This window comes from Balaenoptera borealis, assembly GCF_965194805.1.
Source record: "Balaenoptera borealis genome assembly, chromosome: 21".
Taxonomy (NCBI): domain Eukaryota; kingdom Metazoa; phylum Chordata; class Mammalia; order Artiodactyla; family Balaenopteridae; genus Balaenoptera; species Balaenoptera borealis.
In genome coordinates, this window is record NC_138880.1 from 24814297 (window position 1) to 24830147 (window position 15851).

The 15851-nt window shown below is 44.8% G+C and overlaps 2 protein-coding genes across 14 annotated transcripts in view; both read right to left on the reverse strand.

The window, feature by feature from the left end:
* Window positions 1–15851, reverse strand: part of STOX2 (storkhead box 2) — a 208299-nt gene that overhangs the window by 103764 nt on the left and 88684 nt on the right. For 2 of the 5 annotated variants that reach the window (XM_082375196.1, XM_082375202.1), the window contains exon 1: window positions 2145–4190. The exons of the other annotated variants lie outside the window; for them this stretch is intronic. In XM_082375196.1, the coding sequence (XP_082231322.1) occupies window positions 2145–2310 (166 nt within the window). In that variant the 5' untranslated portion in view covers window positions 2311–4190. Of the gene's footprint in view, window positions 1–2144; window positions 4191–15851 lie in introns of those variants that run through there. 5 annotated transcript variants of the gene reach the window in all.
* Window positions 1–15851, reverse strand: part of LOC309619741 (uncharacterized protein) — a 189257-nt gene that overhangs the window by 76277 nt on the left and 97129 nt on the right. For 5 of the 9 annotated variants that reach the window (XM_082375371.1, XM_082375375.1, XM_082375376.1 and 2 more), the window contains 2 exons: window positions 12561–12706; window positions 5995–8256 (listed from right to left, as the gene is read on the reverse strand). The exons of 2 other annotated variants lie outside the window; for them this stretch is intronic. In XM_082375371.1, coding sequence (XP_082231497.1) covers window positions 12672–12706 — 35 coding nt within the window. In that variant the 3' untranslated portion in view covers window positions 5995–8256; window positions 12561–12671. Of the gene's footprint in view, window positions 1–5994; window positions 8257–12560; window positions 12707–15851 lie in introns of those variants that run through there. 2 more of the 9 variants (XM_082375372.1, XM_082375377.1) reach the window with 1 other exon arrangement.

Sequence of the window (15851 nt, forward strand, 5' to 3'; positions counted from 1 at the left end):
AAAAAGATGTGTATGAGAAAGATTCCACCTACTCTCCCAGTGTTCATTGTAGGTGTTTGTCTTAATATTTATTTTATCCTTCCATGAGCCCCAACCCTTTTTATTATACATATTGGCTAATAATTAAAATAAAGAATAAATAACAGCTTCCATCCTTGGACAAAACCATATTATATCCAACCCTGCAGCCCCGTGAGAATCTCGCAAGGCACTTTGCTTGCGGTGGCGGGAGAGTCCATAAAATGCTGAATGAATAACACAGCTCTTCTTCCCCCACCTTCTGGTTTTCTTTTCTCAGTAGTAACCTAACATGAAATCTGTACAGACAACCACCAACCTGAAAGAGCTGATCCTTCACTATCCCCATAGGACCAGCTTACTATTTACAAGTCAAGAAATAAGAGAATCAAAGAAAATGAAAAGCTACTACCTCAAGCCCTCAAAAATGCCTTGAAAAACTGGCAATAGCAGAGAAGTTCTTTAGCAACGAATAAAAATGTGATCATAATGATGCTATGACAAGATAGGTGAAAACAGGCTCCATGGGAACGTGCCTGAAATCATTACAGAGTCTTGCAGGTCTGTTGAAGACATTATGGCCACCTGCCCTCCTACAGCCTCACTCTTGGTATCAGTACTGATTCCTGAAGAGGGGCAAAAAAGAGGCGAAACTATTCAGTGTGGAATGAAGACATTCAAACCCCAAGGATATGAAACCTGAGATTATCTGAACACTCAGTGTAGACATGGGTTTATGGACATACGTGTTTTGAGGTTACACTTGGATTTAGGTGTATTTCAAAATTTACTGCCACCAGCCTGAAGAATAAAGCGACCACAGCAGTGACTGACTTCAATTACTGAAGTATAAACTGTAGTTGTCACTTCCTTTACAAATCTGGCTTTTCATGACAGGGAAAATCAAGGGAGGCTTATTGCCAAAACAGTACATCCTTATGTCACCAGATTTTGCAGTAAAAAAGACGGTTATTTTATTTAGGTTTTATACTCACGGAAATGCGCTCACAAGACATTTTTAAAGCATGAGATACCGGTCCCAGTTTTTTTTTTTTTTTTTTTAAAAACCTTGCTGTTTTAGGAGAAAGATAGTAGAGCTAGACTTTGAGTACCAACTGCAAGCTTAAAGCAATCTTCCCAGGATTTAGAGTGATTTGGTATAGGATGTGTTTTCAAATATCATCTCGGTTTTCCCATGACATTTTGTTTAGAAGAAAATTAATTCATTCAGAATGAAAAACAAACAAACCAAAATTGGTGTCTTACACATCATTACATACAAGTGGTCAACAGTAAGTAAGGAGAAAACAACGAGAAGAGTTTCAGGATTTTCCTCCTTCAGCGTTTCAAGTATTTTATCCCTGGGTTTCCAAGTCACACAGCAAAGCCATCCGCTGTATTTCCAAAGGGAACTAACTGGCGCCTTCAGAAATTCTTCTATGCCTTTTAAGATGAAATCCTTCATTCCCGTTTACCGTTTTGTTTGTCCTTCCTGTCTGACATGCAAATACATGACACAGCCTCCATTCTTTCCATACAACCTGATTCAAAGCAACATATGTTAAATCCACACAAAATCATGTGAGCCTTCAATCCGCATACACACCATTACCCCACCGAATGCATTCAATGAGCTGCAACACAGTTCCCTGCGTGCAAGCAGACCAGCCTGAGACCTCTTCCCTGACTCAAACCATCCAGAACTGTGCATGGAACCTGTTCCCTTTTAAGAAAGAAAGGCTGTTTAAATACCCACTAGGATAATAACTGGCCACAATGCGGGAGCGAGCAAGCCCGATACTGCGGGCAACGGCGGACGCAGGCTCTTCCACAAGCTCAGGGAGGCTGGGCGCCCGAGCTGGCGGTCATTTATCTGTGCAGCCAAAACGCCCGGCACGTCCCCCTCCCAGATTTCACCTAACTAATAGCTCTCCAGCCCCATATTGAGAGGGCCTGCTGTGAATCTTGCGGAGGTACAAAATGGTGGATGTGAGCTAATTTTTTTCCTGCTTTCCCCATAACTTATCGCATCCATCACCGCCCGTCCTCCCGGGGAAGCACCCCGGCCACGGCGCCCGCAGCACGTCCCGCGGCCCCGGCCTGGGGACAGGAACGCGGTTACCAACCTGATGTCATGTAGCCCCGCGAAGCCTGGGGCGCGAAGGCCGCGGGGAAGCGCTTGTGCAGGCGGTAGTCCTTCTCGCTGCGGGACCTCATGCGGTCCGAGGCCCGGTCCGAGAAATCCGAGCTAGGCCAGGCTCGCCGCAAGGTTGTGCTCCGGGTCTTCTTCATGGTGGGGAGGGCGACCCGCTGCCCCGATCCTCGGGGCCTCAGCGCCGGGGCGCAGCGCGCGGCTTCATCCGTCTACGGCGGGCACGACCCGGGCGGACTCTGCGCGCATTTTCCCAGCCCCTCCTCGTCGGCGTCTACACCGCCAGCGGCGGGTCCGGCCCTCCCCACGCCCCCACACCCCCCCACGGCGAAGGCTCCGATTTTACACACGTCCCACAATGCATTACACTTCATTTGCAATCCGGCCGGCTTATAGCTTCCAGATTCCTGGGGGGAAAGGCACGTTAGGAGGCTCCCCGGCCAGGAGGAGGCGGGGAGGGGGCGGGCGGGGTGAGGGCGCCGAGACTTGCAGCGTGAAAGCAATGGGAGCGCAGACAATGGCCCGATTCAGCGCAGGAGTGCTTAGCCAACTGTGAGCCACGGCACAAAAGACCCAAACAAATGAGGAAGCCCAGGCCTCCGGGGGTGACCCGGGATCGGGCGCCCGGGAAGCCGGAGGGGCGGCGGCAGGCCCTCTCCGCACCGGGCGGCTCAGAGCGAGGCGTGGGGATGACAGCGTCCAAGTCGTGTCCCCCTGGGCCTTTCAGCCGCGCGGCCCGCAGTCCCGGGCGCGGGCGGGCTCTGCCTCCCCTGCAGTCCTCGGGAGGCAGTCTTCATCACAGAGGCTCGGATGGGGGGCGCGTTTGCACAGGATCCGAGCAGGCTCTGCGGTCAGCAGCTGCGGCGGCGGGCTCCTGCCGAATCCAGGAAGAGTCCTCGCGACTGCAGCGCCTCGTCGATCTTCCTCCTTCCAAGGCTCAGGGTGGTGTGCGTGCGTGTGTGCGTGTGCGCGCGCGCGCCGACACGCATGTGCCCCCCTACACGGGCATGCTCCTACTTACTGGCCGCGGCGGCGACGGGAGCCATGGCTGCCAAGGGTGCGGAGCCCGCCGATCGCCCCCCGCACGGCGGCACCGCTGCTCAGTCGCGAGCGCGCAGAATGCCCATTGAAGGACAGGAAGCCGGGAAGCCGCTCAGCCTCATGCTAATCACCGAGCTGCCTTAAGTTAGAGCACGGATCCTGTCAGGCTTCTCATTTTCATGTAAAACACCCTGCGGCGGCTCTGGGACTTGGCTGGTGCCCCAGCCAGGAGTCAGCGCTCGGATATTTACATATTTTTAGGATGGCGCCTCCCGCTTGCAGAAAGGGAGAGAAACCGCTCGGTGGGAACAGGGCAGTCTGCGGTGCCCTGCCTTGCCCACCTGCGCCAATCCCGGAGGCAGCTAGATCCGGGGGAGGGGGCGCCACCCGGAGCTCCGCCGACAGCCGCAAACGCCCGGGCACCTGGTCCACGCCGCCTGGAGAACGCAGCGAGGGCGGCTCCGGCTCTTCCTCGCTGTCCCCCGAGCCCCCGGTGTCAGTCACTACCAGCCCGCTAACCTGCATTCAGGTCCACAGCCCCACTACTCGGCTCGGCTCTGCACAGCTGTTTCTGGTCCAACAACCAATCGCTAAAGGACAACAATGCGCGCGGCGCGGGAGGGGAGGAGGGGGCGATGCGCCGCCCCGGCCGAGGCGCCGGGCCCGGGATGCCGGGCCGGGACGCGGAGGTCACCGCGAGTTAAAGGCGCGCGGCCACATTGCGGAGAACCCCGACCGCGCTGCGCTGTGGCCGTTTTCTCAGCTTGGCTTCTCGTTTGGGTTTCCAATAACGCTTAGGTGTTGTAAACAAAAATAAACCCGATTCTTCTTACGTCTTTGCGCTTTTTTCCATTTGTGACGATGCAACGTTCAAAATCATGTTTTATGCTGTTCTACATATTCGCAGGTGCCAAGGTACAGAGACAGGGATACGAAATCTTTATGAAGCTATGATTTTTTCAGGCTGATACTGCAAAAACAACCCCCCCAAAAAAACCACACTGGGTTCTAACTGGTTAAGATTCAGGAGTTTTAGCACAATTTGGTGCTCTTCCAAGGCTTTAATTCTTTGTGGGGGGGTGGGGGGGGCAAGGTTCTCGAAGAACAACACAGAGTGGGGCGAGGTTTCAGCAACAAACATTATAGAATCTAGAACTTCCATTCAATATCTCAGGGCTGCCCTCTGTAACCTGAGGCCAGTGTAACTGATCTATCTCCCGGGAAACCGGGGGTAAACAAACAAAAATCACTAAGCACCTTGTATTTACCCTAATCAAAATTTATTACTAACCGTAAACCAGTTAGCTAATATTCAGTGCCATTTTTTAAAAGTTAGAAAAGGACAGTATCCCAAAAGGCACATTTTGCTAAAATGTCTTCTTACTGTAAGAGGACTGCTAAGAACAGAAAGCCTCCAGCTTTAGAAGCTAAAGAAGACTAAATGTGTAAAGAACCATAAAGGTAATAAAAAATAATTGTATTAATGAATGCATGAGATAGTGACATTTACATATCTCAATCCAATTCAACAATTACCCTGCATCCCATGAGCCAAAAGTGGTTATATGAATGATTATAGTGGTTACGACTGAAGGCTAATGGTGATTGCTGTGACAACTGTGATACTTATTCATTTAGCAAATGATTTTTGACTGCCTAGTATATGCTGTGATGGGTGCTGGGCAAACAGAACAACACACATGGCCCCACGTAACTTACGGTCTAGGTAGTAAGCAAATAAATGCACGGATTGTGTTAAGGTCTACAAAGAGGAATCACCTCTATGAAAAAACGACAGTTAATCTGAGACCTACAGAATGTGGAGTCATCCAAGTAAAGAGTGGGGAGAGTGATGTTTCAGAAAGTGGGAACAGTGCATGCAAAGGCCCTGAGGTGGGAAAGAATCTTGGCTTCTGTTGGAAGAAGTGAAAGGCGGCCAGTGTGGCTGGAATTGGAGCATAAGAGGAAGGCGTGTGATGAGCCGGATCACGCAAGGACTTGCAGGCCATGTTAAGGGTTTTGTATTCTATTGTATTATGGGAGCCACTGAAGGGTTTTAAGCAAAGAAGCAATGATAGTTTTAGAATTTCTATATAAAAGGGGCTTAGAAGAGGGATTCTGTTTAGGGGTCATCCAGGACTTTTCCAGACTGTACATTTGAATCGCACTTGACTTAAAACTGAGAAAATATTCATTGTGCATCTGAAGGAATGGGGGTGGGTTGATGGATATTTTGGGAGGAGAGCTACAGCTCCACTCAGCTGCCTCTGAATGCTGGCCTTTGCAGAGCAGCGATATCACCCAGTGTCCATACGCAACAGAATGCTCTTGGAGCCAAAGCCAAATAGCCAGACACAGAAGAATCAGGCGGTAAATAGGCTGGGTTAGCTGAATCGAATCAGATAGTAAAGTAGGAGAGGTAGAGACAGTTAAGTAATTTATCCATCCAAATTAAGTGGCAACATCAAAAGAAGTTATGAAGGTAAGACTTGAATCTAGCAAACAACATACTGTGAAACCAACCCTATGTAAAGAAAGTGGAATCCCGTTATTACAGCCACTGTTAAAATCAGACTCAGTGTGTCCATCTGTCCTATGGAAAGATTCACTCTGGTCATACTCAACCCCTAGGTCCCTAGTCCTAGTTTCAAATCTCTCAACCTACTTGAGACAATCAGGTATCTGGATCTTGAACTGTCCATCAAGCAAGCTCAGTTGTGTAATCCCAGTTTTTCCTAGTAGGAAAGTTTAGAATTAAATAGCAAAATGATACAGCAAATCACTTTCACAGTACTTGTAATTTTTTAATCAGGCTTAAGAATAATTTGTACATTTGGTATTTACACACCAGATAGAGATACTAATTAGACACACATTTGCTTTGTGGTTCTAATTCAAATGTATACAGTTGGCCCTTGAACTACCAGGTTAATTCAAGTATAATTTATAGCAGCCATCCCATCCACGGTTCCTCTGATTCAATCAACCACGGATGGACCATGTGGTATTTACTATTGAAAAATACCCACGTTTAAGTGGAAATGGGTAGTTCAAACCTGTGTCGTTCAAAGGTCAACTGTAACTGATTTTAGACTTGTAATTTTAAGTTGAAAGGTAGAAGAATTTTGACTTTGACGTGCTCCTCATTTAAAACTTTGGTTTATTAGATTTACAAGAGTTGAATGAATTTAGTAGTTACCAGTATGTAAACTCCATGAAGGCAAGGGATGTTTTCTGTTTTATTCATTGCAGTTCATTGTTCTGCTTTGTTCATAGCTGTGTCCAGTGGCTCACAGTAACTGGCCCAGATGTGATGACTAATGAAGCCTGATTAAGAACTCTGAAGAATCTGGTTTGAAATTTTCCATAACTGTGTTTCTAAATGGGGCTAATTATTGAGTAAAACGACTTTAGTCTTCAATCTGAGTTGATCAAATGTTTTTCAAAGGCCCCCTGAGAGTTACAGTTTTAATTTTATTATTTTTAAAATACCAAATTTACAAACTGAATACATTGAATCTAAAAACTGAAGGAAATTTGATTTTCCCATTTGTATCTCTAATCAAGGAAAATTTGATATTTTGAATTTGTATCTCTGGTATACTGAACATTCATTAAAGGCCTAAATGTAAGTGATCTTTGCTGTGCACAGAAAGCCCCACTTTGGTATGGTAAGAGAGTTAAGTCCGCAGAAAGGAAATAGGTGTTTATGTATTTACGTACGTCTGTGATATATGCATCGAAGTTTGTGATTAAAATATTTGTTAAATAAAAATCAAAATTCTGAGTCTGATAGTCATTTATCTTGCTGCTGCGTCCTGAAACGTAATTTGAAAAAGATATTAACAGTTTCATTTGACAAATGTGCTTTTAGTCAAAAAAAATACATATATACACCTTAAAATTGGGCGGTTGTGTGGCCCAGGTTAAGAAGCTAAATGGAATCTGGAAATGAATGTGTCCCAAAAGGACGAGGGCTTTTTCAGAGGCTTTCGAGCTGGAAGATTGGGAGTATTTCTCATGTGACGCATATATACACTCATATATTTGCATGTATGTACGTACGCACATTCATATGACCTGGGATAGTTTGGCCTCCAAAAGCAGCTAATAAGGTAGCTGACCATGTACTTGGTAGATACATCTTTGTCCTCCTTTGCCCAGGCTCCAACCTGCTAGTTATAATTTTATCAGAAAGCTTGAGCATTTACTGTCTTTCTTAGAAGATGCTCTCTTCTTATGTGGACCACCAGCGTGGTTGCCAGGGCGGTGGTCACGCTGCTGGCGTGCAGGTCTGCAGCTCCCAATAAACAATGTGCTCTGGGGAACCCTTGTCCTGAGATACATTAACAAATGTGACTTGGAAAGAGGGTTCCATTAGAAATTCAGAAGATGTGTTAACGTTACAACAGGCCTGCTGGACTTCTCAGAGCCTTTCATGTGCAAACGCACCTTGTAAATCTACCAAAACAAAAAAAACAAACAAAAAAACCAACTGCTCATCAAGCTCTAATCATAGGACCACCTGTTGCTGGAGCACATTTTGGCAAACAGATCTAGACAGGTGGTGGGAGGTGATAAATCCATGGCGTAAAACATGTTTCGGAGAAGTCCTAAGAATGATGAGACTGAGTATATATTGGTCTTTGCACCCCTATCAAAATCTAAGCTGAATTTCCCTTAGTCTCTCCACTCAGGTACATCGTCACCTATAACCCACTGCCTACAGGGCTATAATGAATAATGGTGGTCAATGAATTCTACTCCCAAAGAAAGCAATTATTTGGGGATGGAGGAACCCACCGAGGAGAAGTAACTCAAGGGGGGCCTGAGGGTTTGGGAGGACGGAGAGGCTGGAGTAGGCTGGCAGGATGATGGCATCCGCCTCCAGGCCAGACTAAGCGAAGTCAGAGTAATAGAGGGCGGTGCGGCGCGGTGATGCCAAGGCGAGCAGGCGTTCACGGCTTTGCTGGGGGCCTGGGAAAAGTTCATCTTTGAGTTCCATTGTTTCAATTGTCACGGTGATAAGCTCTCAAAGTGAAGATCTGAGGTAAATATATAAATGTTCCATTTCACTGCCGGCAAGCGGAAGGCATCAAGAAAAAAATAGCCAATTTTATTATTACGCTTGATCACTAACGGGGGGGGGGGCACTTAAAAAACCTGAATCCTGTCCAGATCCTTTTGTTCACCTATGCATCCTGCTTTGCGTCAAATAACAAAACAAGCTGAATTCCAGTGGGGGCCAGCAAGGAACACTGATACCATACCGTGGGTGCTACTGAGTTAAACAGCTGAGATACAGAGCATCCACAAACTGGCTTTCGGAAAAAAGAAAGAAGACAACACCCAGGCACAGCTAGCGTGCATTCAAGAGCTGCAGCATTCAGTGGTACCCTGCTCAAACTGGAGCAGTTACCCAGGGTCACGAACGGAGTCCAGAGAAGGTAGAAACAACCTGTGTCCGTCAACAAATGGGAAGAGCAGATGTGAGGAAATTCTGACACAGGCTACAACATGGATGAATCTTGAAGGTCTTATGCTAAATCGGCTAGACACAAAAGAACAAATACTGCATGATGCCTCTTAGATGAGGTCCTTAGAGCAGTCAAATTCAGAGACAGTACAGTCACCCTTGTCAGGGCCTGGGGGAAGGGGAGGGGGAGTTAGGGTTTAATGGGTATCGCGTTTCAGTTTGGGACGGTGATGAAGTTCTGGAGATGGATGGTGGTGATAGTTGCACAACAACATGAATGTACTTAAGGCCACTGAACTGTACAGAAAGAATTAAAGGAGTAAATGTAATGTATATTTTATGCAATTTAAAAGATAAAAAAGAATAGAGTCCGAGAAGCAAAGGCACAGTCAGGAAGTGGCTTTGTGTGGACGGGCTGGAAGACAGGCTGCTGTGAGCTGGTCCTTTCACCCGCACACACGGGGGGGCACACAGCCTCGCCTTTTTTAATGTTTGAAAACAAAAGCTGATATCAGGTACACCGAGACAGACACTGCTCTGTCTTAACCCCTAGAAGTGATTGATTTCCAAAAACTCTCCATCAGACCTCTCTCCTGATCTCCAAATCCTTATTTCCTACTGCCAAGTGAGTATCTTGCCCGGATACTCCGTGGACAATCAAACTGAAGCTGCTCATTACACACAATTAACCATCTTCATCCGCGTTCTCCCAACCTCTGGCTTCTTGGAATACATTTCCGGACATGGCGAACGGCACTCCCAGCCATTCGATCTCCCAAAGCGAGGACCTGGGATGCATCAACTGCTTCCTGTCTCTCACTGCTCTCCTCCCATCCATCCCATGCCCGTCACTACACTCAATCCGTCACCAAATTCTTGTGTTTCTACTGCCTTCCTATATCCTGAAGGCCTGAGTCAAGGCACTGGGGAAGGAGAGGGAGGCCAGACACAGAAAGCCAGTGTCATGTGCCTAAGATACAGAAAGGGTACCCCAAAAAATTCAGTGAAGTAAGACTGTTAATAAAATTTGAATATTAAAAATTAAAATTAAATATCTGTAATCAAATATCTAATTTATTTGTTTAAATACATACTTCAAAGTAAGTTCATCCATTCAAAACTGAAACTTGATAATAAGCAATTTGTAATCAATAATCAATATTAAATAGTTTAAGGCAAAAATCAGACTGCACAATAATAAGACAATTATGTGTTTCAGTCTTATGTTAACTTGCACGGAGAAGCCTCGGTTCACATGTGAATGCAGCTGGAAATCATAAAAATATTTAACCATCTTCTCTGATACAAGATTTTGACACTGATGGTGAAGCACCTGACTCCTGTTCAACAAACTTTGTTACCTGAGGTAAACCTCGGGATCTGTTTCTTTCTACATATGCCACATATATAGTAATAGCCACTGCCCTCTTCTTTGAGAAAATACCCATGAGGCTCTTTTGTCAGGGTTTCGCGTCTCTCTTCAGAATGGTTAAAATATTCTCAGTAAAAGGATAAGAGTTTTAAACAAATTGTTCAGTCAACTAAAGGAGCCCATTTCACCACATTCTCCCTGTGCAGCCTCTATACATCCAGTGGCTTCTTTCAATCTACCTCATACTAGAAACCTGTCTTGGCAAATTAGCACGTGTTGCAGCTATATTTGTTCATTTGAAGGACCTGCAGCTATACTCATAAGCTTCAGGGAATTAAAGGGAGCACCGAAATGCCAGCATTTACAAAGCCAGGAGCCACTAGGCACGCTCTCACAGAGGGCAAGCTTCCTCTAGAAAGACCTAATATTTTTCTCAAACCCTAAGAGATGAATAGTGGACCTTCTCACTGAAAGCCAACAAGCTTCAGAATGAAACAATGGTCCATTGGAGTCACCACACCTCTTCACAAGTTGAGGGGAAAAAAGGAGAGATTTAGTTGCCTGACTGACATGATTGACAGTTGTGACAATTCATTAAGTAAATCTTTCCATTTTTCCGAATGCATCTCAGACTTGCCCTGCGTAGACAACAGTGAGCGACTTTGCTTCTACTGTCAACCTGCAGAGGCAACACAGGTCCTCCTGGACCACCCGAGACTTCAGCACAACTGAACGTGGTGTCTCCGTGAACTTTGTTCAGCTCATAATTGACTAATCACAAAAGACGAGCGAAAATCACAGCATCAGTGGGTTCCTCCGATTGTAGTGACTGGTCTCAGTCTCGGTGTGGTCAGAAAAGGTCAGCAAAATTGTAACTCTCATCATTTTATGAAGAAAAATACCTTATCTTCACATTGAACAATTCCTTGAAGTATTTTGCCATGAGAGAACCAGTAGACTTTTGTGAGGTAGAAGATATTTCATGATTCCTCCTCATCTCATGACAAAATCATGAAGATCATGTGATCTGTAAATCCACTCACTGAGCACAGACAAACATTTATCAGGAGTAACATCCTAAAAGTAAAACACAACACACACAGGGCCACACAGAAATGGCCCCCACCTCGTGGACCCTCACACGTCCCCGAGTGACACGTGGCATCAATCTGTAAGCCTTCGTTTCTTTTGTACTTTTTCCTTAAAAGATCAATATAAATACGAGTTCTCACTGTTCCTCAGCAATGTCAATGTCCCTCTCCAGACCTTCTCGGAGGCTGCCCTGTTTGCCTAAGATGACTATCACCTCCTTGCCCTCCTGGAAAACTCTCATTCATCCTTCAAGATTCAAATTGCAGTCAGTGCTCTGACAAACTTTCCATCGTCTCCCTCTCTTTGCCTCCCACCCCGTCTCCTGCAGAGTTGGAAGCCCTGGTCCCATCTATACAGCAATCTGTGGGCTTCCACGATGGTGCTTACAATGCTGTCACAGAATGCGGTACCGTACAGAGATATCCCCTGCCTCCCTGGCTTTCCGGTTCCTTGAGACCAATGACTGTTTTGTTCATTGAACAAACGTTCATTGAGCACTTGCTATGTGCTCAAGACGGCTACAAATTCTGGGATTCAAAGTTTAAAAACAAAATAGCAGCAATAAGAGCAAAACTGTCATTAAGGAGTCTCCATGCTCATGGGGGGAGATAATGGTAAACAAGTGAGTAAATTATACAGAATACGAAATAGCAATGAGTGGAGCGGAGGAAAATAACGCCGGGGAGGAAGGCTAAGATGAAGGTTTTCGATCTAAGATGGAGAGGCCAGGGAAGACTTCACTTCGTTCATCTTTTGAAGCCTCGTGCCTTTTAAAAGTGGGTCCTCCATAAGCGGGTGCCAGGATATGTTGATTTTTGGCCCTCTGCAGTGTTGTGTTCCTCGCAGAAGCCCAACAAATGCCCATGGATTTATAAAGTGGTTTCAGGGTCGTAAAGGAATATTATACCTACTTTGTTTTCCCTCAGATCCACTAGTAGCTAAGGAATAATAAATAATGCCTTATGTTTGTATAGGACCTTACAGTTTATTGAGTCTCGTAAGGTCTGAGGTCAGCAAGGTAACATTTGTTATCATAATTAAAGACGAAAAAACGAAGGCTCAAAGGCAGTAAGTGACTTGCCCCAAGTCATACAGAGGTTGAAAAACCAGAATTCCTCTCTTGAGATTCCCAGTCTAGGATTTTTCCTGCCCTACCCTGCTGCCCCCGTAATGACGATGGGGGTAGTTACTAAATTTAGGGTTATATGTTAACTGCTTTTGGGTAGTCTGAATGAAGTTCACAGAAATCTTTATATTGCTAGAATAGTCCTCCAATTTCTAAGTTATTATAAGTTTTTATGAATATATGTGTGTGTGAAAGAGAAGACAAACTTCTCTGGATGACTCAAATGACTCCCTCGGTTGGTTTATACAGATGGTGCATGAGATTTAGACTTAAATCCACACACCTCCTTCAGACTAATCAATCTTGAAAGTTTTCTTTTCTCAATTCTGTTTTCAGGTCACCACAGAGCTGCTTCCCAAGCCAGTGAAAAACCACACGACAACACAGATGGATTTTAAAGGAGGAATCTTTTTTTCAACACGTCGCTTCCTGTGATTCAAAGAAATGTTATACGTGAACAATTAAAATCATATATGAAAAAATAAGCAAAGCTCCAATAGTTTCCTGTTCTATCAAATTACAATAATTTTTTAAAAGATATTTAAATTCCTGACTCTATTTAAGAATAACTACTTTAACTCCCAGCAAATTATAGGACTTTTATGTGATATCACTTAATAATTACTAATAACATTTTAACTTTAATATAGAATAAAAAATACATAGATGAGATTAATAATTTCTACTAAGTCCATTGGAGAGATTTTTTTCCAACTTTCCTTATATATTTCAAAATTTAAGTAATTAGTCTTCTGGGTAATAATCTTTAGTCTTCCTATTATTATTCATTTGATACTTTAAAGGTGCTATGAGACTTCTATTTCAAACAGAGAGGGTTAACTATAACCTAATAATCATTTGCAGTAGCTTTCATTAGTTACCATGTTATTTATTATTCAACTAGGACATTTTTTTCAAGTAAAAAGGATGCTATTAATTACACTAGGACAAAACGCTTGACCAGAACCCTCCTGGTCCAACAGGGACATATGGTCACTCTACTTTTAGTGAAAGAAGGCTGGTCAAAAAGTATAATTTTGGCTTTATAAGAGGAACAAATAAATGTAAGTGGGGAGACAAGAAAAACTGCCAGTATGATCAGATATTTTAAAATGTAAAATAGTAGCATTTGGGGGTGTCACCATATACTCTTCTTTGTCCCCTGACTAATGGGGGTGGAGGTGCAAAGACCTGTGGCCAAAGTTTAATTTTTGGCAAGACATATATTGCATTGGTTCTGCTATGATCCCATTTACCCAAACCAAAAATTGACTGAGGTAATTCCATCTGATGGCAAATGCTTCCTGTAAGGAGAATACACAATACAGCATAACCTGCAGTCCCCAGCCTTTCCCCCGCCTTGTTTTCCCAGTTCCCACAAAGAACGAGGGACTACCTTCTTAAGAGACCAGCGGGGGCTCCCTCCAGGCCACCAAGCTGAGTGCTGGCAGCAGGGGGAAGGGACAAGTGCCAAGTCCTAACATTTTGCACGTGGGCTGCGCTTTGTAACACAGACTAGACTAGAGGTGAGCACCCGCCCTCGTTTCAGCCTACAGGTGGGTTTCGTGTGGACACACCTTTGTGCCAGTCAGGAAACGGCTACCTCTCTCTGTCTTCGTGGCTTCTCAGAAGAAAGGAGTAAAATATCCTAGAAATGGGAAAAGGCCAAACCCAAATAAGAAGCTACGAGAAAGAGACAGAAGGCAATAAAGGAAAGAGAAAGTTGAATCCAGAGATAGGATGGAGACACTGTTTTGCGACACAGTTTTCTTCCAAAATCTTAGAGGGAAGCTGATTCCCAGAGAATATCTGATCTGGCTTCCTGGCTCCAGACACTGCGTGTTTAAACATCTCCAAGTTCTTGGAGGTGAGCCTCCTACAGAGTTTTCCAGAGCCAGGACACATTTTTAGACCTAAATTATTTCAGTTTCAGACCTAAAGAAATCCATCCATGTTTGGTGTTGACAGATAAATGTATTCATAGAGCCAGCACCTATATGCTAGTGAATGGGTGGCATGGCAAATGGGATATTTGAAATTTAGATCCTGTAACAATTGAAATATAACTTGCTTAGATGAGAGGCTAGATACGTCTTAAGTACGCATCAATTATGAGAACATCCAATTTGCTTTCACGTGTCATGACAGACCATTATAATCAACACCATAACCTCAGCAACTAAAACAGAAAAGCTTAAAAGGAAGTGATTTTATGCACTTGTCAGAGTTCACAAATGACCAAGTTCAAGAGCTGCAGCACTGCACCGTACCCATGAAATCAAGGCAAAAGGTTCCTCCAGCCGCGTGCACCTGCAGGTCTCCGGGAGGTGGCTCACAGGCCGTAGAACAGGAGAACAGAGGGGAGAGGCCTTGAGCCATCTTGGAGGGGTACAGTTCTCTCCACCCCCCGCCCAGAATCTTGCTAAGGCAAGGATTTCCCTGCAAGGATTTTGCTAAGGCGGAAGAGTTTAGGAGTTAAAAGTGATTACTCTGGAGCACATCTCTCAGTGCCTGAATCCCAGCATCTCTACTTCCCAGCTGGGCAACCTCAGACATGTCCTACAAACAGCTCAATCCCTCAGTTCTTCCTCTGTAACATGGGGAAGACAAAAGTGCCAATTTAATGGGGTTGTTCTGAGGATTAAATGAAATATGTGCCTGGCAATCAGTTAGTGCTCAGTAAATGTTAATTTAATTCATTTTAGTTAACACCCTCAACCGGGTCCAGCGCTGAACACACCCTGGCTGCCAAGTCAGGTGGTGCGCCCCCTGGGAAGCTCAGAACGTTCTTTATTGTGCCCTGCTAAATCATTTAAGTAGTCTCTTTCTCTCTTAATGTCTTCTCTTCTTCTATTCTTTCAGTGATTACCCCGATATTTCAACAGGCATCCTTGAACTTGAAAAAAATCTAAAATAAATCACCATCTCCATATTCTCCCAAACAACACAAATACCTGACAATGATTCAACTCTGTGCAAACATATATTGGCTCCCAGGTTATTGTTTCATTTCCTTCCTTCCTTCTTCCTTTCTTTCTTCCTCCATCTCCTGCTTCTTTTCCCTCCCTCTCCTCCCTCCCTCCCCCCTCTCCTCCCTCCCTCCCTCCCCCCTCCTCCCTTCCTGCCCCCCCTCCTTTCTCTGTCCCCCCCCCACCCCCGTCTTTCTTTTACTGTTTTAAATAGTCAAACCTTGTTGCAGTTTACCCTGTTTACCAGTTTCTTTGCTCAGCATGAACAGGTCAGTTCCCTTGGGGCTGAGTTGCTAGCTTAATGGTACAGAAATGTGGATGGAGCTAGATTTGAGTTTTACGAGATTGAAGAGCCAAGAAATGCTATGAAATATTTCACCTGGAAATTTATAGTGGTTTTTTTTTTTAACCCGGGGGCTTTTGAGGATATACGGTCTGCTATATTGCTGGAAATGGAATCAAGCAGCTCACTTTTTCTTTTGTCTCTGACAGGAAGAATTTCTTAATAATTATAAAATCTGAGTTTTTCACCAAAAAAAAGAGAAAAATAGAGACCATTAAAAGAAACACACACACACTCATGAAACAAAAGTTCCCAGACATCC